The 24,650-nt window shown below is 39.4% G+C and overlaps 1 protein-coding gene across 2 annotated transcripts in view; it reads right to left on the bottom strand.

The window, feature by feature from the left end:
• The window catches only part of paxip1 (PAX interacting (with transcription-activation domain) protein 1), a 162,572-nt gene that overhangs the window by 4,494 nt on the left and 133,428 nt on the right, over positions 1-24,650 (bottom strand). For both annotated transcript variants that reach the window (XM_069914790.1, XM_069914789.1), the window contains 4 exons: positions 23,277-23,379; positions 19,141-19,309; positions 16,572-16,672; positions 5,067-5,201 (listed from right to left, as the gene is read on the bottom strand). In XM_069914790.1, coding sequence (XP_069770891.1) covers positions 5,067-5,201; positions 16,572-16,672; positions 19,141-19,309; positions 23,277-23,379 — 508 coding nt within the window. The remainder of the gene's footprint in view (positions 1-5,066; positions 5,202-16,571; positions 16,673-19,140; positions 19,310-23,276; positions 23,380-24,650) is intronic.

Below are 24,650 nucleotides of genomic sequence, written 5' to 3'. Positions count from 1 at the left end.
AAATTGATCCTCTCTCACCTTAAATGTCTGTTCTCTGGTTTTAGATTCACCTACACCAGAAGAAAGAGTCAAGGGGGGTCCGGGAGAAACTCAGCAGGTCAAAGGGGGATCCGAGAGAAACTCAGCAGGTGAAAGGGGGATCCGGGAGAAACTCAGCAGGTCAAAGGGGGGTCTGGGAGAAACTCAGCAGGTCAAGGGGGAGGGGTCCGGGAGAAACTCAGAAGGTCAAGGGGAGGGGGTCCGGGAGAAACTCAGCAGGTCAAGGGGGGTCCGGGAGAAACTCAGCAGGTCAAGGGAGGTCTGGGAGGAACTCAGCAGGTCAAGGGGGGTCCGGGAGAAACTCAGCAGGTCAAAGGGGTATCCAGGAGAAACTCAGCAGGTCAAGGGAGGTCCGGGAGAAACTCAGTAGGTCAAGGGGGGTCCGGCAGAAACTCAGCAGGTCAAGGGGGGTCCGGGAGAAACTCAGCAGGTCAAGGGGGTTCCAGCAGAAACTCAGGGGGGGGGGGCCTGACCTCACCAGGACCGTTGCCCACTCCCCCTCCCTGTCGCAGGCCGACCCGCGACTCACGGTGACGGGGCCGCTGATCCGCCGAGATGCCGCCCTGCAGCGAAAGCCGATGCCCCCGCACTGTCGTTGTCCAACCCGATCGCCCGCAAACCCCGCCCTCCCGCACACAGGCCTGAGTAAGGATTATGAACTTTAATCTCAGGATAAAACGATCTTCCAATAGTTTCATGTCACAGTGATAAATATATTCCTGGTTAAAAATGGTCCTGCACCTGGATACAAGCTCATTAGGCATAAAACTTGAAAAGTGTGTAAATCAAAGGATATCTGTACCAATGGAAAAAAGGCATGGCAAATAACCCTGCTAGAGTTCATGCCCACAATCAGTCACCCATTTGATTGTTTCAGGAATCATGTTATTCTCCCACATTCTCAATAGCCTTCAGATTTTACTATTCGACAGCACACTAGCAACATTTGACAAATCCTCTATAGAGAAATATTATTTATTGAATATTTTATTTCTCATTTGTTAATGCTTCTGGAAAGAGTTTATCCAAAACTATTATTAAACATTTATTTTAATAAGAAAAAGTTTAACATTACATATGTTGAAAGAAGAGAAAACATGCAGATGTTGTTGAAAATTTTCAATAAATATTTAGTTCGGCCCTCGACTTAGTCTAAGTTTTTAATTTTGGCCCTCCGTGAATTTGAGTTTGACACCCCTGATCTAGATGATAGGGCGGCAAATTGGATTAGTAAATTTGCAGATGATAAAAAGGTTGGCGGTGTTGTGGGCAGTGAGGAAGATTATCAAACTTACAGGGTGATTATAGGACAGTTAGAAGAGTGGGCTAGAAGGTGGCAGATAGAGTTTAATACTGATGTGAGGTGCTACATTTTGGTAGGACTAATCAAAACAGGTCATACATGTTAAATGGTAGACAGTTGAGGAATGCAGTGGAACAAAAGGATTTAGGAGTCATGGTACATAATTCCCTGAAAGCTGAATCACATGTAGATAGGGTGGTGAAGAAGGCATTTGGTATGTTGGCTTTCATAAATCAGAATATTGATTACAAGAGTTGGGATGTTATGTTGAAGTTGTATAAGGCATTGGTGAGGCCAAATTTGGAAAACTGTGTGAAGCTTTGGTCGCTGAATTACAGGAAGGATATAAACAGAACAGAGAGTGCCGAGGAGGTTTACGAGACTGTTGCCTGGATTTGAGTTACAGGGAATGCTTAAGCAGGTTGGGACTTTATTCTCTGGAGTGTAGAAGGTTGAGGGTGATTTGAGGTATTCAAAATTATAAGGGGGACAAATAGAGTCAATGTGGATAGACTTTTTCCACTGAGAGTGGAGGAGATTCAAATAAGAGAGTGGAATGAACTTCTGGCAGAGGTGGTATAAGTGAGGTTGATGTTAATATTCAAGGGAAATTTAGATAGGTATATGGACGGAAGTGGTATGGGCCAAATGCGGGCCAATGGGATTAGGTGGGAGAAATGATTTGGCGTGAACTAGAAGGGCTGAACTGGCCTGTAAATGGTTATATCTTGATAAGTGGTAATATCGGTTGAACTGAATAGGCATTTTGCAGCAATGTTCCCTGTGGAAGACACCAATGATGGACCAGAAGTTAGAGATGGAGCTTGGGAAGCTGAAGGTGACCTGGACCAGATGGACTACACACCAGGGTTTTGAAAGAGGGAATTGAAGAGATTGTGAATGATGCTTTCAAGAATCGCAGGACTTGGAAATAATTCCATTTGAGGGACAAATTGGAAATATCACACTACCCCGAGAGAGAGAGAGTAAGACAAAAGACAGGAAACTATAGGCTGGTTAGCCTAACTTGAATGGTTGGCAAGATTCTAGCATCCATTATAAAGGAGGAGGCTTCAGAGTACTTGAAAGCACAGGTAAAATAGCCTTAAGTCAGCATGGTTTCCTTCAGGGGAGGTCTTGCCTGATAAATATGTTGAAATTCTTTGAGGAAGAAACGAACAGAACACCTGGTGGTGTGAGGCTTGTGGCACCTATGCCTCTTTCCTGATGCCAGCAATGTGCAGGGTGGAGTGGATCTTTGACGATTGGTGCTTCTCTCCGACAGCTGAATTCCCTGTAGATGTGCTCAACAGTCGGGAAGGTTTTGCCTGTGATGTGGCTGTGTCTACTACCTTTTGGAGGGCTTTATGCTCAGTGGTTTTGGTGTTTCCATACCAGACCATGATGCAGCTGGTCAGCACACTTTCTACCACACCTCTTTAGAAATTTGCCAGGGTTTCTGATGTCATACCAAATGTCTGCAAACTCCTGAGGAAGTAGAGACACTGATGTGCTTTCTTCAGGATGGGTTTGCTGGGTCCAGGAAAGATCCTCTCAGATAGTGAGTCCCAAACTTAAATTTTCTCACCCTCTCTATCTTTGATGCCCCAATGATCACTGGCTTTCCTTTCCTAAAGTCAACAATCAGCTCCTTAGTTTTGCTGACAATAAGTGCAAGGGTGTTGTTGCTGCCCCATTCAGCCAAGTTTTCAATCTCCCTCTTGTGTGCTGACTCATTCCCTTCCTTTATTCAACCCACTACTGTGGTATCATCGGCAAATATGTAGATGGTGTTATTGTCATTACCAAGTTACACAGCCCTAAGTGTAAAATGAGTAGAGCAGAGGGCTGAGAACACAGCCCTGTGGTGCTCTGGTACTGATGAAGATTGTGGAGAAGTTCTTAACAATCTTCAGATTGTGGCTTGGAGGGGAGAAAATCCATGATCCAATTACACAGTGGGATGTTAACTCCCAGCTCTTGGTGTTTGCTGATCAGTTAACTCCCAGCTCTTTTGAGTATACTGATCAGGTGAAGGAATATCCTAAGGGCTTCTACAAATATTGTGGCGGCCCGCAATTGTGGAGATCGGGCCGGCACATCGCGCGGCAGCAGATGCGGACAGAGATCGCTAAAGTGACTCCCAGGACAACGAACTGACGGGGGTAGAAGCTGGGGCAGCATCAGACCAACAACCCTAAAAGGGCAATGGTCAAGCTGTTCAGCTATCTCAGCAGAAACAGGGTGGGGAAGAAGGGCATTCAGATGCATGAATATTCCCACCCGCTATTGTTATTCATACGGGTGACTCAGTCAATCAGCAAAAATGGCGGGAACTTGAACAGTATAAAAGCAGCCTTTCCAGCCCTAATAAAAGAGTTAGCTTAAGCTGCCACACTTTATGTGTGTGTTTCTTTGTAGCGGTCGGCTACAATATAATAGAGCAAAAGTATAGCAAGGGACAAGATTGGTCTTGAAGATCAGAGTGGTCAACTTGTGTGGAGCCAAAGGAAATTGGTGAAATCTTGAATGGGTCTTTTTGCATCTGTATTTACTCGAGAAATGAACACATTCTAAAGAAGTGAGGTCATGGACACTATTCAGATTAATGAGGTGGAGGTACTTGCCGTCTTGAGGCAAACAAGGGTGGTCAAATCCCCAGGGCCTGACAAGATATTCCCTTGGACTTTGAGGGAGGCTAGTGCAGAAAAAAAAGGGGCTCTCGTAGAGGTAAATTAAAGTATTGAGAACATAGAACGCTACAGCACAGAAAACAGGCCATTCTGCCTTTCCAGTCTGTGCTGACCATTGTTCAGCTAGTTTCAATAACCTGCTCCATTCCATAGCTCTCCAAACTTCTCCCATCCATATATCTATTCAATTTATTCTTAAAACTCAAGATCGAGCCCGCATCCAATACATCAGATGGCAGCTCATTCCACACTCCCACCAAACCTTTCCCCTTTCATACTACAGCTATGTCCTCATGTTTATTTCTCCTAATTTCAGTAGAAAGAGCATGCTTGCACTTACTATCTATACCCCTAAATTTTGTAAACTTATATCAAATCCCCCCCTTCTTCTCCTTCGTTTCAAGCAATAAAGTCCTAACTTGTTTATTCTTTCCCTGGAACTCAACTCCTGAAGACCCAGCAGCAACCTAGTAAATCTTCTCTGAACTCTTTCAATCTTATTGAGAGACTTCCTGCAGTTAGGCAACCAAAAATGCACACAACATTCCAAATTTGGCCTCTCCAATGTCTTAAATAACTTCAACATAACATCCCAATTCCTGTACTCAATACTTTGATTTATAAAAGGCCATGATACCAAAAGCTTTCTTTACAACCCTGCCCAGGCTCTTCTAACCCACAAGCCTGTGCTGTCCAATTACATCCAAATGACCTACATTTCACCCCCGCCCCCACCCCCCCCCCCCCCATGCGATTGTTTTGAAAGATGGGAGGAAACCCATGAAGTCACGGGGAGAACACACAAACTCCTTGCAGATAGCAGTGGATTCAAACCCAGGTCGCTAGCACGGTAACGGTGTTACGCTACCTGCTATTCTAATTGCACAATGTGATTATTTTCAATTTTAGTCTGCACTGCTTTCTTGACATGAAAGATGAGCAGCCAAGATAACCAGTGCGAATAAATAGTCGTGCTTATTCTTCTGAGGCTTACACCTTACGATAGAAAAAAAATTCAATGGATAACCCACCTTGTTCTGTTTATGCTCCATGATCTTGCGATAAGATGGCTGCTTGGTTAACAGTTTCCCACCGGCACACTCTAAAATGGCTTTCATTGTTGCGAGACTGGGGCAAATTCCAGGAGTGATGTAGAAGTACTTTCCCTATGAAAGTAGATGAACATTGAGAAAAGTGAACTCGAGGATTAGGGTCTACATATTCTGGTCCAGCCATCAAACGCAAAATGCTTCAAATGATAGAACAGCTCACAGTGAACAAAATGGTGTCTGAACAACTAATTTTTAAAAAAACAATGCAAAAATGCTCAAAATTAATTAAATTGTGCCTCTTTGCTTCCAGAAACAAAGTCCTGAACTCTGAATATTTTTTCTCTCAGTTTTCCTTTCACTGGTTAAAAAGTATGCCACTAACTTGAGGGTAACACTGAAGTTCTTCCATTGACAAGGCAAAAATGGGAGGAGTCACGTGATGGAGTAGTGGCCGGACGGTGAACTCCAGCCCTCTCCAGAAAAGTCGGGAAAAACAAAGGAAAACACAAAGGCACAGAAATAAAAGTTAAAGAAAAGTGAGTATAAAGGTGGAAAGAAGATGGCGACAAAAAAGAAAAATCGAAAGCAACGGTAAGAAGAGAGGAAGAGAAGACAACGGAGGAAGAAGGTGAAGGCCTTACCTGTTCGAAGAGGCCCGCGGTGGAGAGAGAAACCCGCTCCCTCAGGTCGGTAGATAATGGACTACAAAAATGGCTCGCTGAGCCGAGTAAAAGTGCGCAACCGCGCATGAAAAAAAACACACCGATGGGAGGGGGGACCAGCTGGGGAGTCGATCTCCACAGCCGGCAACGACAGCTGCAGAACACCTGCAGCAAGAAGAGAACACAGAAGACAATGGAAACAAGAAAGAAGAGAAGAAAAGGGCAACAAAGAAACAACAGATGGCCAACCCAGAGGAAGAAGAGGAGGAAGAGGAAGAATACAGTGAAACAGAAGAAGAAGAGAAAGGCAAGATAAAGGTTGTACTTTCTCTTATTAAAGGATACATGGAGTCATTTAAAGAATGGCAAACACAGGAATTTAATGATTTAAGAAAAAGAATAAACAACACAGAAGAGAAAATGAATAAAATAGATAAGACCTTAACAGAAATGGGAAAGAAAATGGACAAGATGGAAGAGCGGGCAGTAGCAGCAGAAATGGAGGTAGAAGACTTAAAAAAGAAATTAGAGGAATCTAATAAAAAAACTAAAGAGACACAAGAACTACTAGCTCAAAAAATAGATACAATGGAAAATTATAGCAGAAGAAATAACATAAAGATAGTGGGCCTTAAGGAAGATGAAGAAGGCAAGAATATGAGGGAGTTTATAAAAGAGTGGATCCCTAAGACCCTAGGATGTCCAGAACTACAGCAGGAAATGGAAATAGAAAGGGCACATAGAGTATTGGCCTCTAAACCACAACCACAACAAAAACCAAGATCTATTGTAGTAAAATTCCTAAGATATACTACAAGAGAAAAGGTACTGGAGAAGACAATGGAAAAAGTAAGAGAGGGCAACAAACCACTGGAGTATAAAGGGCAAAAAATCTTCATTTATCCAGATATAAGTTTTGAACTCATAAAGAAGAGAAAAGAGTTCAATACAGCAAAGGCGATTTTATGGAAGAAAGGGTATAAATTTATACTAAAGCATCCAGCGGTATTGAAAATATTTATTCCAGGACAACAAAACAGACTATTCTCGGATCCAGAAGAAGCACGAAAATTTGCAGAACAATTACAAAAATAGACTGAGGGAGGAAGACGGGTAATGAGAGTTAAAATGATCACGATTGATATGTATGTGGGTAAAGACAAAAATAGACTGAGGGATGAAGACAAGTAATGAGAGTAAAAATGATCACGATTGATATGTATGCGGGTAAAGAGGTATAAGAGTGAATAGAGACAATGAGCATACATGAATGTATCTGTACTTAGAGGAAAATATAGATAGTATAGACAAGAATGAATAAGGGAAGGTAATGGAATAGAGAGAATAAGGAGGGAATTAAAAGAGTGACCTTTGTTACATATGAAAAGTGAAATCTTTTCTGGGGGGGGCTGGGTGGGGGGAAATAGCGGTCACTGCAAAATCAGTTGACGCTTGCGAGTGGATTCGCAAACCCAAATGGAGAGGGGAGATGTGGTTGTCCGACAAAGGATAAAGGACAACTCAGGAGGGGAAGGGGAGATTGGGGATAAAGAAGATATAAACAGGAGAATAAGGAAAATGTTGGATGTTGTAGGAATGTTGTCTTATAAAGAGTTGAAAATAAGAAAACAGAAATGGAAAAGGAGGAAAGGTAATGATGGAAAACGGAAAGAGAAGATAAACAAAATATAAAATGGCTACGCTGAACTATATGACTTTAAATATTAATGGAATACATAACCAATTTAAAAGGAAGAAACTACTAAATTTACTGAAAAAGGAAAAAATTGATATAGCATTTGTCCAAGAAACACACTTAACTGAATTGGAGCACAAGAAATTAAAGAGAGATTGGGTAGGACATGTAACAGCAGCATCGTATAATTCAAAAGCAAGAGGAGTTGCTATATTAATTAGTAAAAATGTGCCATTTAAAATAGAAGAGGAAATAATAGATCCAGCAGGGAGATATGTTATGATAAAATGTCAGATATATTCGGAGTTTTGGAATCTACTTAATGTATATTCACCTAACGAAGAAGATCAAAAGTTTATGCAAGATATCTTTTTGAAGGTAGCTAATACGCAAGGGAACATGCTAATAGGAGGGGATTTCAACCTGAATTTGGATCCAAATATGGATAAAACGGGGAAAAAAATTAACAGGAAGAACAAAGTAACCAAATTTATAATTAAATCAATGCAAGAAATGAAACTTTTGGATATATGGAGGAAACAAAACCCAAAAGAAAAGGAATACTCATACTACTCGGCTAGACATAAAACATACTCAAGAATAGACCTATTTTTGTTATCAGCTAGCATGCAGGATAGAGTAAGAAAAACAGAATATAAAGCGAGAATGCTATCGGACCATTCACCCTTAATATTGACAGTAAAGCTAGAGGACATCCCTCCAAGAATGTATAGATGGAGATTAAACCCCATGCTACTTAAAGACAGGATTTTAGAGAATTTATTGAAAAACAATTAAAAATGTATTTTGAAGTAAATACGGAATCAGTGGAAGATAAGTTTATACTATGGGACGCAATGAAAGCGTTCATTAGAGGGCAAATAATAAGTTATGTAACCAAGATGAAGAAGGACTATAATCAGGAAACAGAGCAGTTGGAAAGGGAAATAGTAAACATAGAAAAAAAATTAGCAATGAAGGAAGATACAACTAAAAGAAGAGAATTGGCGGATAAAAAAATAAAATATGAAACATTACAAACATATAAGGTAGAGAAGAATATAATGGGGAGGAGTCACGTGATGGAGTAGTGGCCGGACGGTGAACTCCAGCCCTCTCCAGAAAAGTCGGGAAAAACAAAGGAAAACACAAAGGCACAGAAATAAAAGTTACAGAAAAGTGAGTATAAAGGTGGAAAGAAGATGGCGACAAAAAAAGAAAAATCGAAAGCAACGGTAAGAAGAGAGGAAGAGAAGACAACGGAGGAAAAAGGTGAAGGCCTTACCTGTCCGAAGAGGCCCGCTGCGGAGAGAGAAACCCGCTCCCTCAGGTCGGTAAATAATGGACTACAAAAATGGCTCGCTGAGCCGAGTAAAAGTGCGCAACCGCGCATGCGCGACTCCTCGCACATGCGCGATGCGCATGAAAAAAAACACACCGACGGGAGGGGGGACCAGTTGGGGAGTCGATCTCCACAGCCGGCAACGACAGCTGCAGAACACCTGCAGCAAGAAGAGACCACAGAAGACAATGGAAACAAGAAAGAAGAGAAGGAAAGGGCAACAAAGAAACAACAGATGGCCAACCCAGAGGAAGAGGAAGAGTACAGGGAAATAGAAGAAGAAAAGAAAGGCAAGATAAAGAAGGTACTTTCTCTTATTAAAGGATACATGGAGTCATTTAAAGAATGGCAAACACAGGAATTTAATGATTTAAGAAAAAGAATAAACAACACAGAAGAGAAAATGAATAAAATAGAGATGACCTTAACAGAAATGGGAAATAAAATGGACAAGATGGAAGAGCGGGCAGTAGCAGCAGAAATGGAGGTAGAAGACTTAAAAAAGAAATTGGAGGAATCTAATAAAAAAACTAAAGAGACACAAGAACTACTAGCTCAAAAAATAGATACAATGGAAAATTATAACAGAAGAAATAGCATAAAGATAGTGGGCCTTAAGGAAGATGAAGAAGGCAAGAATATGAGGGAGTTTATAAAAGATTGGATCCCTAAGACCCTAGGATGTCCAGAACTACAGCAAGAAATGGAAATAGAAAGGGCACATAGAGCATTGGCCTCTAAACCACAACCACAACAAAAACCAAGATCTAACCAAGACTATTCTCGGACCCAGAAAAAGCACGAAAATTTGCAGAGCAATTACAAAAATAGACTGAGGGAGGAAGACGGGTAATGAGAGTAAAAATGATCACGATTGATATGTATGTGGGTAAAGAGGTATAAGAGTGAATAGATACAATGTGCATACGTGAATGTATCTGTACTTAGAGGAAAATATAGATAGTATAGACAAGAATGAATAAGGGAAGGTAATGGAATAGAGAGAATAAGGAGGGAATTAAAAGAGTGACCTTTGTTACATATGAAAAGTGAAATCTTTTCTGGGGGGGGCTGGGTGGGGGGAAATAGCGGTCACTGCAAAATCAGTTGACGCTTGCAAGTGGATTCGCAAACCCAAATGGAGAGGGGAGATGTGGTTGTCCGACAAAGGATAAAGGACAACTCAGGAGGGGAAGGGGAGATTGGGGATAAAGAAGATATAAACAGGAGAATAAGGAAAATGTTGGATGTTGTAGGAATGTTGTCTTATAAAGAGTTGAAAATAAGAAAACAAAAATGGAAAAGGAGGAAAGGTAATAATGGAAAAACGGAAGGAGAAGATAAACAAAGTATAAAATGGCTACGCTGAACTATATGACTTTAAATATTAATGGAATACATAACCAAATTAAAAGGAAGAAACTACTAAATTTACTGAAAAAGGAAAAAATTGATATAGCATTTGTCCAAGAAACAGACTTAACTGAATTGGAGCACAAGAAATTAAAGAGAGATTGGGTAGAACATGTAACAGCAGCATCGTATAATTCAAAAGCAAGAAGAGTGGCTATATTAATTAGTAAAAATGTGCCATTTAAAATAGAAGAGGAAATAATAGATCCAGCAGGGAGATATGTAATGATAAAATGTCAGATATATTCGGAGTTTTGGAATCTACTTAATGTATATTCACCTAACGAAGAAGATCAAAAGTTTATGCAAGATATCTTTTTGAAGGTAGCTAATACGCAAGGGAACATACTAATAGGAGGGGATTTCAACCTGAATTTGGATCCAAATATGGATAAAATGGGGAAAAAAATTAACAGAAAGAACAAAGTAACCAAATTTGTAATTAAATCAATGCAAGAAATGAAACTTTTGGATATATGGAGGAAACAAAACCCAAAAGAAAAGGAATACTCATACTACTCGGCTAGACATAAAACATACTCAAGAATAGACCTATTTTTGTTATCAGCTAGTATGCAGGATAGAGTAAGAAAAACAGAATATAAAGCGAGAATACTATCGCACCATTCACCCTTAATATTGACAGTAAAGCTAGAGGACATCCCTCCAAGAATGTATAGATGGAGATTAAACCCCATGCTACCTAAAAGACAGGATTTTAGAGAATTTATTGAAAAACAATTAAAAATGTATTTTGAAGTAAATACGGAATCAGTGGAAGATAAGTTTATACTATGGGACGCAATGAAAGCATTCATTAGAGGGCAAATAATAAGTTATGTAACCAAGATGAAGAAGGACTATAATCAGGAAACAGAGCAGTTGGAAAGGGAAATAGTAAACATAGAAAAAAAATTAGCAATGAAGGAAGATACAACTAAAAGAAGAGAATTGGCGGATAAAAAAATAAAATATGAAACATTACAAACATATAAGGTAGAGAAGAATATAATGAAGACAAAACAGAAATATTATGAATTAGGTGAAAAAACGCACAAAATCCTAGCATGGCAGCTTAAGACAAAACAAGCTAAGAAAATGGTATTGGCATCAAGGAAAAAAGATAAACAAATTACATATAATCCAAAAGAAATTAAGGAAAACTTTAGAGAATTCTATGAACAATTATACCGAACTGAAAACGGAGGGAAAGAAGGGAAAATAGATGAATTTTTGACTAAAATTGAACTACCAAAACTACAAATAGAGGAACAAAATAAATTAACAGAACCATTTGGAACAGTAGAAATACAAGAGATAATAAAAAAATTACCAAATAATAAGACACCAGGAGAGGATGGATTTCCAATAGAATTCTACAAAACATTTAAAGACTTATTAATACCACCCCTCCTGGATGTAATCAACCAGATTGATGAAACACAAAGCTTACCAGATTCATGTAAAACAGCAATAATTACAGTAATACTAAAACAAGGGAAAGATCCACTCTCACCAGCGTCATATAGACCAATATCTTTGCTAAACACAGATTATAAGATAATAGCTAAACTATTAGCAAACAGATTAGCAGAGCAGGTACCGAAAATGGTAAATTTAGACCAAACTGGATTTATCAAAAAAAGACGCACAACAGACAATATTTGTAAATTTATTAAATTAATTCATGCAGTAGAAGGAAATAAAGCACCTGCAGTAGCAGTTGCTTTAGACGCAGAGAAGGCCTTCGACAGAGTAGAATGGAATTATTTGTTCAAAGTATTGCAAAAATTCAGTTTACCGGAGAAGTATATTAATTGGATTAAAGCATTATATATGGGACCGTTAGCGAAAGTGACAGTAAATGGACATGTATCAAAGCAATTTAACTTAAGCAGGTCAACGCGGCAGGGATGCCCACTATCACCTTTATTGTTTGCGCTAGCTATAGAACCACTAGCAGAATTGATAACAATAGATAAGAATATAAAAGGAATAAAAATAAAAGACAGGGAATATAAAATCAGTCTATTTGCGGCTGATGTTATAGTGTACTTAACAGAACCAGAACTATCAATAAAAGAATTATATAAGAAATTGAAGGAATATGGAGAAATGTCAGGTTACAAGATAAACGTAAATAAAAGTGAAGCAATGCCTATGAATAATGCGGATTTCTCAAAATTTAAGAAGGAATCTCCATTCAGATGGCAAATGCAGGCAATAAGATACCTAGGTGTACAAATAAACAAAAATCTAGGCCAATTATATAAACTCAATTATAATCCACTAATGAAAAAAATTACAGGACAATTTAGAGCATTGGAAAGATCTACCACTAACACTGATAGGAAGGATAAACTGTATTAAAATGAACATTTTTCCAAGGATATTATACTTATTTCAGGCATTGCCAATACAACTGACAGAAAAATTCTTCAAAGAGTTAAAGAAAATAATAAGGAAATTTTTATGGAGAGGGGGGAAACCGAGGATAGCACTAGATAAATTAACAGAATGGTATAAACAAGGAGGCTTACAATTGCCAAACTTTAAAAATTATTATAGAGCCGCACAATTAAGATACCTATCAGATTTTTATCAAACAAGGGAAAAACCAGACTGGACGAGATTAGAATTAGATAAAATAGGGGAAAAGATACCTGAACACATATTATATAAATGGGACGAAAAATTGGTACAACATAGAACTTCTCCAGTATTACATCATCTCCTCAATATTTGGAAGAAGATTCATGTAGAAAGAAATAAAACAAATTATCAATTACCAAAACTAATATTGACGCAAAATAAGCTACTCCCTTTTACAATAGACAACCTTTCCTTTAGAGAATTGGAAAAAAAGGGATTAAAAGAATAGAAAATTGTTTTTCAGGAAGTAGATTCTTATCCTTTGAACAAATGAGAGATAAGTACAATATAACTGGAGACACAGCGCTGGCATATTACCAACTGAGATCCTACTTGAAGGATAAATTAGGAAGCAATTTGAGTTTACCAGAGGGAAGTAACCTTGAATATGTGATTACAGATACAATGTTAATCAAAAGATTTATAACAAATATGTATATTAAACTGCAAGAAAAGGAGAATGAGGAAACAAATGGTAAAACTAAACAAAAATGGGAACAAGATTTAAATATAAAGATAAAAAAAGAAACATGGGAAAAATTATGTTCTGGAACGATGAGAAATACAATAAATATGAGGCTACGTATGATACAATATAATTGGTTACACAGACTATACATTACACCACAAAAGTTAAATAAATGGGACCCAACAGTATCTGATAGATGTTTTCGATGTAAAAAAAGAAAGGGGAACAACAATTCATGCAATCTGGACATGTGAGAGAGTAGAAAAATTTTGGGATGATCTCAATCAGATATTAAATAAAATAACAGAAAACAATATACCAAAGAATCCAGAGATCTTTCTCCTAAGTAACATAAAAAACAAAGAATTTGGAATTGATTTGGAGGATGCACAAAAAAGATTTGTTAAGATAGCCCTAGCCGTAGCAAAAAAATGTATTATGTCAACCTGGAAATTGGAAGATAATTTGAAAATACAACAATGGTATATAGAAATGAATAAATGTATTCCATTAGAAAAAATAACATATAGTTTAAGAAATAATATTGAAATATTCGAACAAGTATGGGAGCCTTACATTAAATACAACAGCGAAAACCTACCGGGGACAAACATTACCTAAGTTGATAGAAGGAGAAGGAAAGAAAAGAATGGACTCAGTAGAATTTCTGGTGTATTTTTGTTGAATGACAACATTGTCTGACTGGTTTAATGCAACCTAGATTGTATACCTAAAATGGATGAGAGGGGGGGGGTGGGGGGGGTGGCTTGGGAGGAGGGAGGTGGGGGGGGGGGAAGAAAAAGTCACTGTATATGTGTGAAAAAGAAAAAGTGTATATCATGGCTAATGTGATTTATGGTGTGAAAAATAAAAAATTAAAAAAAAAGACAAGGCAAAAATCAAAATCCAACAAAATAAGCTATTCAACTCGCCATGCTCATGGCATTCTTTACCTCAAATAGTTCCACTCTTCTGCTTAATTCCCACAGTCCTTCAAAAGTTTTATTATCAACATCTCTTTCAAGAAAATGCAATTCAGCTTTCACACTTATTCCAGTCCTTAATCCACTTCAGTTTGCCTACCGTCCAAACAGATACACAGTGGATACCATTTCCCAGGCCCTATATTTGGCCCTGAAACACCTGCATGCCAAGGACACCTATGTCAGACTACTGTATATTGACTATAGCACAAGTTTCAAAACCATCAAGCATCCTTATCTTTAGAATCTTGGTCTCAGCACCTGCTTCTGCAAACAGATCCTTGAGTTCCTGCCTAACAGACCAGAGTCAGGAAAGATGGGCATCCCATCCACAATCACCCAACACTGATGCTCTGCCAGGATGTGTGCTCAGCCCTTTACTACACACCCTCCATACCCAGGAACCCATTTCGTCCAAATCCATATTTAAATTCAAGCATAGTAATAGGCCGGATATCAAATAGCCATGAAAAGGAAACAGAGACTAGTGGCATGGTGCCAAGATAGCAACCCCTCAACATCAGGAAGACAAAGGAGCTCATCGAAGAAATTCAGAGAGGCAAAGTCCACATCAATGGAGCTGAAGTGAAGACAATGGCCTCAAGTTTTAAAATGTAAATCTCAATGATAGAGCATAGTAGAAGTCCATTTGAAATTTGTGCCACTCAATTATACCCAATTAATCACCCAACCCTGTATGTTTTTGGAGGGCACCTGAAGGAAATCCATGAAGATCACTGGAAGAATGTACAAACTCCTTATAGTCAGCATGGATTCAAAGCCGATCTCGGTCACTGTACAAGTGTTGCGCTAATCACTACTCTAGCCAGGATGCCCAGTTTTCCCCAGTTGCTGGGAAGAAACATTTTAACTGGCCTCCAACCATCTTGACGTGAGGGTCACGAAAATGCACCAACACAACTACTTTCTCCAGAGACCAAAGAAGTTCGGCATATTGTATCCCCCCACATTACTTGACTTCAGCAGGTACACCATTAAAAGCATTCCAGCTGGATTAATCACAGAGTGATATGGAAGCTCCTCTTCCCAAAAATCAGAAGGAGCTGCAGAATATGGTGAATGTAGCTTAGAGCACAAGAAAAACATCTCTTACCTCCTGTTGCCTTGAAAGGCAGCTAACATACTAAAGTACCCAATCCATCCCAGACACACTTTATTCTCCCTTTGGAAAAGTAGGTTTAAGGATGTGAAATCACCCATCAGCAAGCTTCATGATGGTTTGTTCCCTGCAGTGATCATGCGACTGATCAGACAGCTCAATAGTGCTCGAAAGCTGAGCTTGCTGTGTACTAAATGATCTTTCTAATTTCAGTCCTCTGCTCTATAACCATGTTCTCGCTCTACTATTTTGTACAGTTGTATGCATATTAGAGTTGACTTGCTAGACCCTTCTCTTTATAACAGGAGTAATACTACAGTAAACCTAGAAACTTTGAAGCGAGATCAGAAATTCTTTATCTACCATCCAAACTATTTGGAGACTATATTCACATATTCAGTGTTCGGAGAACAGACTGAAAACAAAATGGTATGCTACTAGAGCTGCTGTGACAGTAGCACTGCCATTGGTGCAGATCCAGGAGAATGGGGAGTGGAGACACACCATGGCCCTACCACCCAGTTCCCATGCCAACAGCTGAATACAAGCTTTAAAGAGCCTATAAAGAAGCTGACTGGGTCTTATTTTTAAATCCTGCAACAATGTGCCGGGCTGTGTCCCATGACGGGTGCAGACTCTAGGTGAGTAGCGGACCGGCACAAGGCACCAGAAATGGAGAACAATCCCCGTCAAGGAGAAGCATGGGAAACGACCCCACAGAGAGGTGACCAAGGCATCAGTCCACCAAGCGGCTAAGCGGTTTAAGGACCCACACAGGCTGTGGGCTGCTGGGGTCTTGCAGTTGCAGGATCCACACAGGCTGCTGGAGACTGGATCATGGGAACCGAGTGTCTGGATTTGAGAGAGAGATAGCAGAGGGCAAGAAAAGGCTCTTGAAGGGGCCTCGGGCTTGCTGTTTGTATTGAAGGTTTGGACCTGGCGTCAACAGGAGATTCTGCAGCTGCAGAGGCCAATCCACAGACATTCAGTACCTCTGAAGGGACTCCCTTTTGCTTCTTTCTCTTAGGGTTAGGGTGCTTATGCCACCTCTTTGCTTGCCATATGGCAAACAAAAGTTAAAGTATACCATGTAGATTATATTTTTAATGTATTATAACCCAACAATAAAAGGAACCTTGAATCTTACCTTGAATAAAGGTGCTCTCTGTGCCCTTTTAAGCGACTCCTCCAAACTAAAACAAAAAAGGACTTCAGCTTCTGCATCTCTCAGTACAAAGTTCTGCTCATCTACAAAGAAAGCAATATATATGTATTAAAAAAAGTAATTAGGAAAAACCACAGCTAAATTATGTACACTTGAAAATCAGTATAACCCAAGAACAATCTTAACTCCAGCATAAGAGTGCACCACATTCTAGTTTTAAAGCAAAACAGAGAGGACATCATTTTTTAGGCAATTCCTGTTATATTGCCACAGACCCCAGAAGGCTTTGAAGGAAAAGAGTGGTAAAGGTGAGGAAATTGCTGACGTGTTGACAAGATGATTGGAAAGAATGAGTAGAACTGCATTTGTTTGGAGGAGTTAGAGGGGAGAATACAATATTAGCACATTTGGTCTCCAAACGCTTATATATATATGTATATATATATATATATAAAAAGATTAAATAATCTCCAGAACAAAGGAGTTTAAATTAATTAATTACCTCTGTCAGCCCAATTCTTAAACCATTGAAGCAAATTTAATATCAAATGCGTGCACTTTTCAAAAATTACAGAGGTTGAAAATATTCAGGTGCTGCTTTTTAAAATAAAATTTGTTGTGGCGTAAAGCCTACTGCTTTGTGATTTGCGTTTCATAGTTATACAAATGTTCTGTTTTAGATAGTCACTGAATATATGCAGAACTTCAGCCAGGCATTAGAAGAGGATGCCAGCACATCCAGCCACAGAGCTCCAAGCAAAATTTTGATCAATTTGTATTGTTAACACCAGATAGTTCCAGATTGAAGCTGAAAAAAAGGAGCTGCATCTTAGATTTCCAGCAATTCACAGAAGATGTATGTGAAAACAAATTACAATATTCCCTTCCAAAATAATTATTCAATAAAGTGATATTTCCCACAGCCAGGCACGTTGAATGTTGTGCTCATCTAACTATCTGCAGCTGCTGTTACAGCACAACTCCTGTGGATTGGGGGGGGGGGGGGGGGGGAGGGGAGAAGTGAAGATGCATCTATCAGCACTCCTCTGCTGAGTCCTGCTGCCGTGACATCTAGCCTGATGGCTCTCTACAGGCTTATATTGCTGCAGAATAGGACTGGCATCTGCTTTGTTTTACACAGAGGTCCAAGATCAAGATGGAAATGCCCACGTGTTGTGGTCTCTGGGGGAGCAGTGGGCAGGTGTAGGGCACCAGCCTCCTGCTGAGAAACCCGGGATATGACCATACAGCTCACAGCAGCGGACCAGCACGAGGTTTGATCACTGAAGGCCTCAGATCTAGCCACTCTTGGCTGGCGACTGGCTTGTGGGAACAAGGAATCAGGACTGAGTTTTGTGAAGGTGCCAATGGCAAGAAGATCTTGGGAGCTAATCAAATCAGGAGATCACATCCAGGGGCTGAAGGTGGACTTAGATGCGTTGGAGCGCGGGTTCACCACTTGAACAGACTGGAAGCCGTAGGGCTACGGAGCTTACAGGAGAATAGGATTTGTCAGGATTCCTGGATACTGTATCTGGAGGGACTCTGTTCCTTTTGTTTCTAGTCTGGATATTGACACTGGCCTTTACAGGACCAACAAAGGAAAATAAATTTTGTGTACATGATAATAAACAAACCTTGATTTAACTATCCAGATAGGCACAGTCAACATTTATACTCTTGCCCTTGAAGTAATGAGAGTACCTTCCCAAATTACTACAGTCCTTATGAAGGTGCTAACCAATTAAATCTTGGAACTCCCTCCCTGCTGGAGTGATTTAATTTTTTTTTAAACAGTTAATTTTTTTAAAAATTAAAATTTAGACATACAACACATTAACAGGCTCTTCTGGCCCATGAGGCCCTGGTGCCCAATTATACCCAATTGGCCTACAACCCCCGTATGTTTTGAAGGGCGGGAGAAATCCAGAGCACCTGGAAGAAACCCACACAGACACAGGAAGAAGGTACAAGCTCCTTGTAGACAGCACCAGATTCAAATCCCAGTCACTGGCACTGTAACAGCATTGCGCTAACCGTTACATTATCCATGCCACCCATTATTAATTGTGTTGCTCATTGATGATGGAACAACCAAGCTAAATTTTAGAAGTTGCAGGTTTGGCACATAGCGCCAGGGTAGCATAGGCAAATAACTACTGTGCATTTAGTAGCTGGTGCCATGGTGTGCAGGCGGTACACATAGTGACTAGAATACTGACTCGAATAAAGGAGCCGTTTACTACTGACTTAGGTTAAACATGCAGTTTTTGAAATTTCATTCATCCAAGGATCAGGCAAGCAATGTAGACAGGTTCCATCCAACTAATCTTGTGAGAGCCAATACTTTTTGGCCCTTGGACCCAGCAAGTCTGCACTGATAGCAATAACCCATTAACATGAATCTAATTTTATTCTTGTTACATTGAACATTGTACCATTTTGGGGTGATTTTACTTAGTGACCAAGTATTGTGCTTTCTGGAATATCCAGAGAGGCGGCCAATTAGAAAGGTCCAAAATCTGTCTCAACCATGAGATGACTGACTTACCTACAAATTTTTGACTTTTAAAGCTCTCCTCCAGCCATTCAGGTGTGACTATGTGGTTGACAGTAGAGATGGCAGTCAGGAATTTCACTGTACGAGTCACCTTGTTCGCTACCAGATGAGTGCATTTCTGAGCAGATTCTGCAACCTCACCACCAAGAACATAGAGTTTCTGAGAACACACAAAAAAACGTCAATTATGAGCAAAATACACCGGCATCAAATTGATTTTCCACTGCAATTCTTGGGGGGGGGGTGAAGGACGAATTGCTCTCTGATTAAAAACTATGGTTCAAGTCAAATCAAATATAATTCCTCCAATAAAAGAGTGAAAAGTCTGGACAATTTTGGTTTGGCAATTGAGAAAACGAATGCTCATTTATCCGGGTGATCCGGGTTCGAATCTGGCGCCGTCTGTAAGGAGTCCATAGTGTCTGCGTAGGTTTCCTCCAATTCCCACCCTTCAAAATGTATAGGCGTTGTAGATTAATTGGGGTATTTGGGGCAGCACAGGGTTTTGGGCTGGAAGGGCCTATTTCCCTAAATTTTAAACATTTAATAAAAAATTGCTATCAACAATCCTTTCATTCAAGACTCATCTAATTTCAGAGAGCACGAAAACTAGCTCATCAGCCCACTGGGTCCATTTGTACTGATCTATATTTTTCCTCAATTTAAGCTTACTCACAAGTGGGCAAGTAAATACTTAATTGTTGTGAGAGTACCTACCACTACTCCCCAGGGAGTGCATTCAGATTTCAACATCCTCCATGACAAAACAAAATCCTCAAATTCCCTCCAAATCCTTTCCTGGCAATGCTATAATTATATCCTATTACAAACACTCTGTCCAATCCATTTATCCTTCCTGGTCTTGCATACCTCGATCAGGCGACTACAAAGTCCTTGCCTATCCCACCACTGCTCCAAGAAATAAAACCATATCCAGTTTTCTCCTCCCATAATCACCCCTTTTGATGTGATCATTGCAATTCGATAGTGTGGCAAATTCAGACTGCACAGAATAATATTAAAATTTTCCTTCAAAATCCTAAAAAGGGGGATTAGTGTTGCCTAATTTTAAATATTATTGGGCAGCTAATATTAGATGTATTAATTTTTGGATACATCGTAAGGACAGAAAGGATGTTCTAGTTGGATTAATTTGTTAATTGATTCTACCAAGAAGTATTCCCTCATTTCGATAGTTGGTGTTCCATTAACTGATAACTTTATTTTTAAACCTAAGTTAAGGATTTGATTTCAACTTAGAAAACATTTTGAATGCCATAGATTTTTATTAATCAATCCTCTTTTAGAGAATTCCTTTTTTTTTAAACCTTCAGTACAAGATTTTGGTTTTTGTCAATGGTCTGAGATTGGTATCCAATCTTTCCAAGATCTCTATTGACCAAAATTTGGCCTCTTTGAAACAATAATCTTCTAAATTTAAAATAACTAAATATCTTTTTTTTAATATTTACAGATTAGGAGGTTTTTAAATTCCTTGGATTAAAACTCCCTCAAGATTTGGAATTATAGATGACAGAGAAGATTTATAATCTTAAACCGAATACAGGTACACTATCCTTTATCTGGAGATCTAAAATCCGGAAAGCTCCAAAACAAATGGGGCGAGAGTCGGGCGGGCGCGAGACGGGCGGCCGCGAGTCAGGCAAGTGGGGGGGGTGGGAAATGACAGCACAAGTCAGGTGGTCAAGAGGGGGAGAACGGCAGCACAATTAAGATGGGCTTAAATCTGGCTTTCCAAAATCCGGAAAAATCCGAAATTTGGAACACACTGCCCCCCAAGGGTTCCTGATAAAGGATCGTGTACCTGTACTTAAAAGTTGTTATCAGTTCTCCTTGTCTAGTGGTAATTCCCAGAACAAGACTAAGAAATGATAGGAGAAAGATTTTCAAGAAAAATTTTCTGATGCAACACGAATTCTATCTTTTCATTAGTTAATTCATCTTCTCTATGTGCCCAACATTCATTATTGCAATTTAAAGTAGTACATTGAGCTTACTTTTCCAATGTTCAATTGGCTAAATTTTATTCTAATTTCTCGTCAAAATGTGATAGATGTAAGACTGAAGAAGGTACATTATATTCATATGTTTTGGTTATCTTCCTTGCTTTCCAGTTATTGGGAAAGTATCTTCTGTATCTTGTCTTTAGTTCTTAACATTAATTTGGCTTCTAATTCTTTCCTTGCCCTGTTTGGAATAAGTAAGTCATCCCATGTAGTTGCCTTTGCTATTCTTATTGACAGAAGAGCTATACTTATGAGATGGAAGTACATGGTTATCTGATGTGATGGCATGCTTGACTCTGGAAAGAAATTATTAATGTAATGAACCTTAATTTTGTAAATTTATGGGGTCCTTTTCCTTAATTATTTTCAGAATTTATAAGATTATTGGTTTGCTTATCCTTTCTTTCATGCATTAATGGAATATTTACGTTCATAAAAACTTCATAAGGGAAGGGGAGATTATTAGAACAATTTTTTCTTTTATATATATTTTGTTTTTTGTCTCTTTCGTGGGTTGTTTACAGCTATTTGTCAATATACATTTATTTGTTGGATATATATATCCTTATTAACCCAACCCCAACCAACCAATTTTCCCCTGCAACCATGTCTGCCTGTCCCGCATCGGACTTGTCAGCCACAAACGAGCCTGCAGCTGACGTGGACATTTACCCCCTCCATAAATCTTCGTCTGCGAAGCCAAGCCAAAGAACTATGAGCATATAAAAAAAACCTCAAAATTATCAGAAAGAGAATATTCCAACTACAACCAAACTATTACTTTATATAGTTGTACCCATAATTTGTTATTATATTCTGTGCTCTTGTTCCATAAGTGTACAACTCTGAGAAAAACAAAGCCAGATATCCTCTCTGTCTTCTTATCCAACTTGATGTACATGTTCATGGTTTACACCCAATTAACCTACACCCCCAGTACATTTTTCCCCAGAAACCGGAGCCAGCAGGGAAAACCCATGCAGACAAAATCAGAATTTATTGTCATGAACAAGTCACAGCATCACATGAATGATCTTGCGACAATAATATACAAAAAATAAATATAGTAGAACACGAGAAGGCAGTGTCTTTGGTTCATTGATCATTCTGGAATCTGATGGCAGCAGGGAAGAAGCTGTCCTTGTGTTGTTGAGGGCTCATCTTTAGGCTCCCGTACCTCCTCGATGGCAGCAGAATCAAGAAGGCATGACCTGGGTGGTGGGGATAGAGGCTGCTGTCTCTTGTAGATGTCCTCGATGGAGGAAAGTCTGGTGCCTGTGATGTCGCAGGCAGAGTTAATAACCACCTGGAGATTTTTTTCCCCCTTGTCCTGAGATTTGGCGAGGATAACGCAGGAAGAATGTACTCCTTTCTGACAGCAGAGGATTCAAACGCCGGTTCCGATCGCTGGTGCTGTATAGGGTTTGACCTAACAGCTGGCCAACCATGCCGCCAAAACTATCTACCTGTGTGATTTCCATCAGGAAACCATGAACATGTACATCAAGGTCCCTACAAATTGGTACTGTCTGGTAGCTGACTATTCATTCCCTCCCTCCCACTGGACTTCTGTGCCCAAATTAGTTTAAACTCTCACCAACAGCACTAGTAAACATTCTCCACCTTCCCACAACAATGTTGAACCTATTCAAATGCTGATCAGCTTTTAGAATCGCCACCGTAAATCTGAAGTTCTCCCTCCTGCACTTTCCGCTCACCTACTCATTCATCCAAGTTATCCGCCCTTACTCATGCTCTGCAAGATGTCCCTTCAGGGAAGGAAATCGATCATCCTTCCTGGCATAGCTAAAACATCACTCCAGATCCAGAGTGATGTGGCCATCTCCTCCTTGCCTCTTGAATGTTATTGTGGAATGGGTATTAGAAAAGAGTAATTCAGCACAGTACAGGCTCTTTAGAGAATGGATATTAAATACTGACCATACCAGAGGAGGGAAAAATAAAAATCACATAAAAGAACTGTATTTTTTTTTAAGTAGCTAGCATAAATAAAAATGAAGCTTTGCCTTAGGCGTTTGGCATAGATTTCAAGTCATGGCTGCCATGTTATTCAGTGGCAAAAGACAAGGTAAAGGTTACCTTGATGTACAGCTGAACTTGTGCAGGTTCAAATCCCGTAAATAGCACTGCTGGAGTGGATTCCGGAGGGAGTTTCTTTGATGGGGGAGGCAAATCCTCAATCCTGGTTTAACAGAAGACACATTGAATATTCATGATTATTACAGTGAGAGAATATACCAATACATTCATCCAACTCTCCAGCCACAAGGATCTCTTTCTTCATCCTCCTAAAAGAAGAAAGCCACTACAATAACACTACATATAGAAAATATTCGACCATGGTGGACAGAGAAGAGATCATTTACAAATAAGATCAATATGGCACTGATCAAATGGTAGACAGTGAACAGAGATTAGTGGACAATTAATTAATTACAAATTTGATTTATTTTCCAATATCTTCAGTCTGAAATCTCATATCTGGAAACTTCCTGGTCTTGATCAACTGAGCATTGGGAATGAAAGCTTTTCTCAGGGGTTGGGAGGAACAATTAATTCTAAAGATCGACGTGCAAATTCAAAAGTTATTACTTTTCTTGAATCTCTTCCTGTATTTTGAAACTACCCACAAAAATTCTATTGCATCGATAATAAAATTTAAACATGAAACCTTGTATTGTTTTTCTCTTAGAAGAGCACTGACTGCAAGAAAGGTGAACTTCCGTAATTTTTACCTATTTATTTTCCACAATTTTTTTGCCGGCTGCTTGAATTCCAAATAATAGGAATAATTTGTTGCAAATGGTTGACCAAGAACGATTTGTATTCTTGTGCCCTAATGGTTCAATTCTGGAATTGCTACTCTTTCTGATGCACAGTGTCAAAAGGCAGAAGAAAACTGTGGTCACATTCCCAGATGATAATTCGGGGGGACAGGACGAATGATTAAACACTAATTTGAATCCCAAATTTGAAATGAATTAACTAAAAATTTGGATTAAAAATATCTCGTCTCTCCTATGTGCAACCACAGATCCTGAGCAGTTTAACTGAAACATTCAAGAGAAGTTCAATTGTACCAGACTATTATTCCAAAAGAATAAAACTGGGAGACCATTCAGCATCACCCTACTAAAGTATTTAACTGAAAATAGAATTTGGCAAGATCACTGGACAAGAGAGGCCATGAAATATTCTTGGCAAACAAGATTAAAAGGAATCCCATCCTACTGCAACTATATCTGGAGCAAAAAGTGCATCAGCCAAAGAGGTATCCTATGCACAGAGCCTGGGGATATAGGTGAAGTCCTAAAGAAACAGTTCTCATTTGCATTCATCATTGGAGAAGAACATAGAAGATGATGAGTTCAACGTGGAGCACGTTGATAGCTGTGAACTTGTCAGCATTAGGAATGGGGAGGTGTTAGATATCATGGAACGCGGAAGTGTTGA

Source organism: Narcine bancroftii, chromosome 1 (genome assembly GCF_036971445.1).
Source record: "Narcine bancroftii isolate sNarBan1 chromosome 1, sNarBan1.hap1, whole genome shotgun sequence".
NCBI lineage: Eukaryota > Metazoa > Chordata > Chondrichthyes > Torpediniformes > Narcinidae > Narcine > Narcine bancroftii.
The sequence above is the reverse complement of the archived record's forward strand: the minus strand, read 5'-3'. Positions and strand labels throughout refer to the sequence as shown.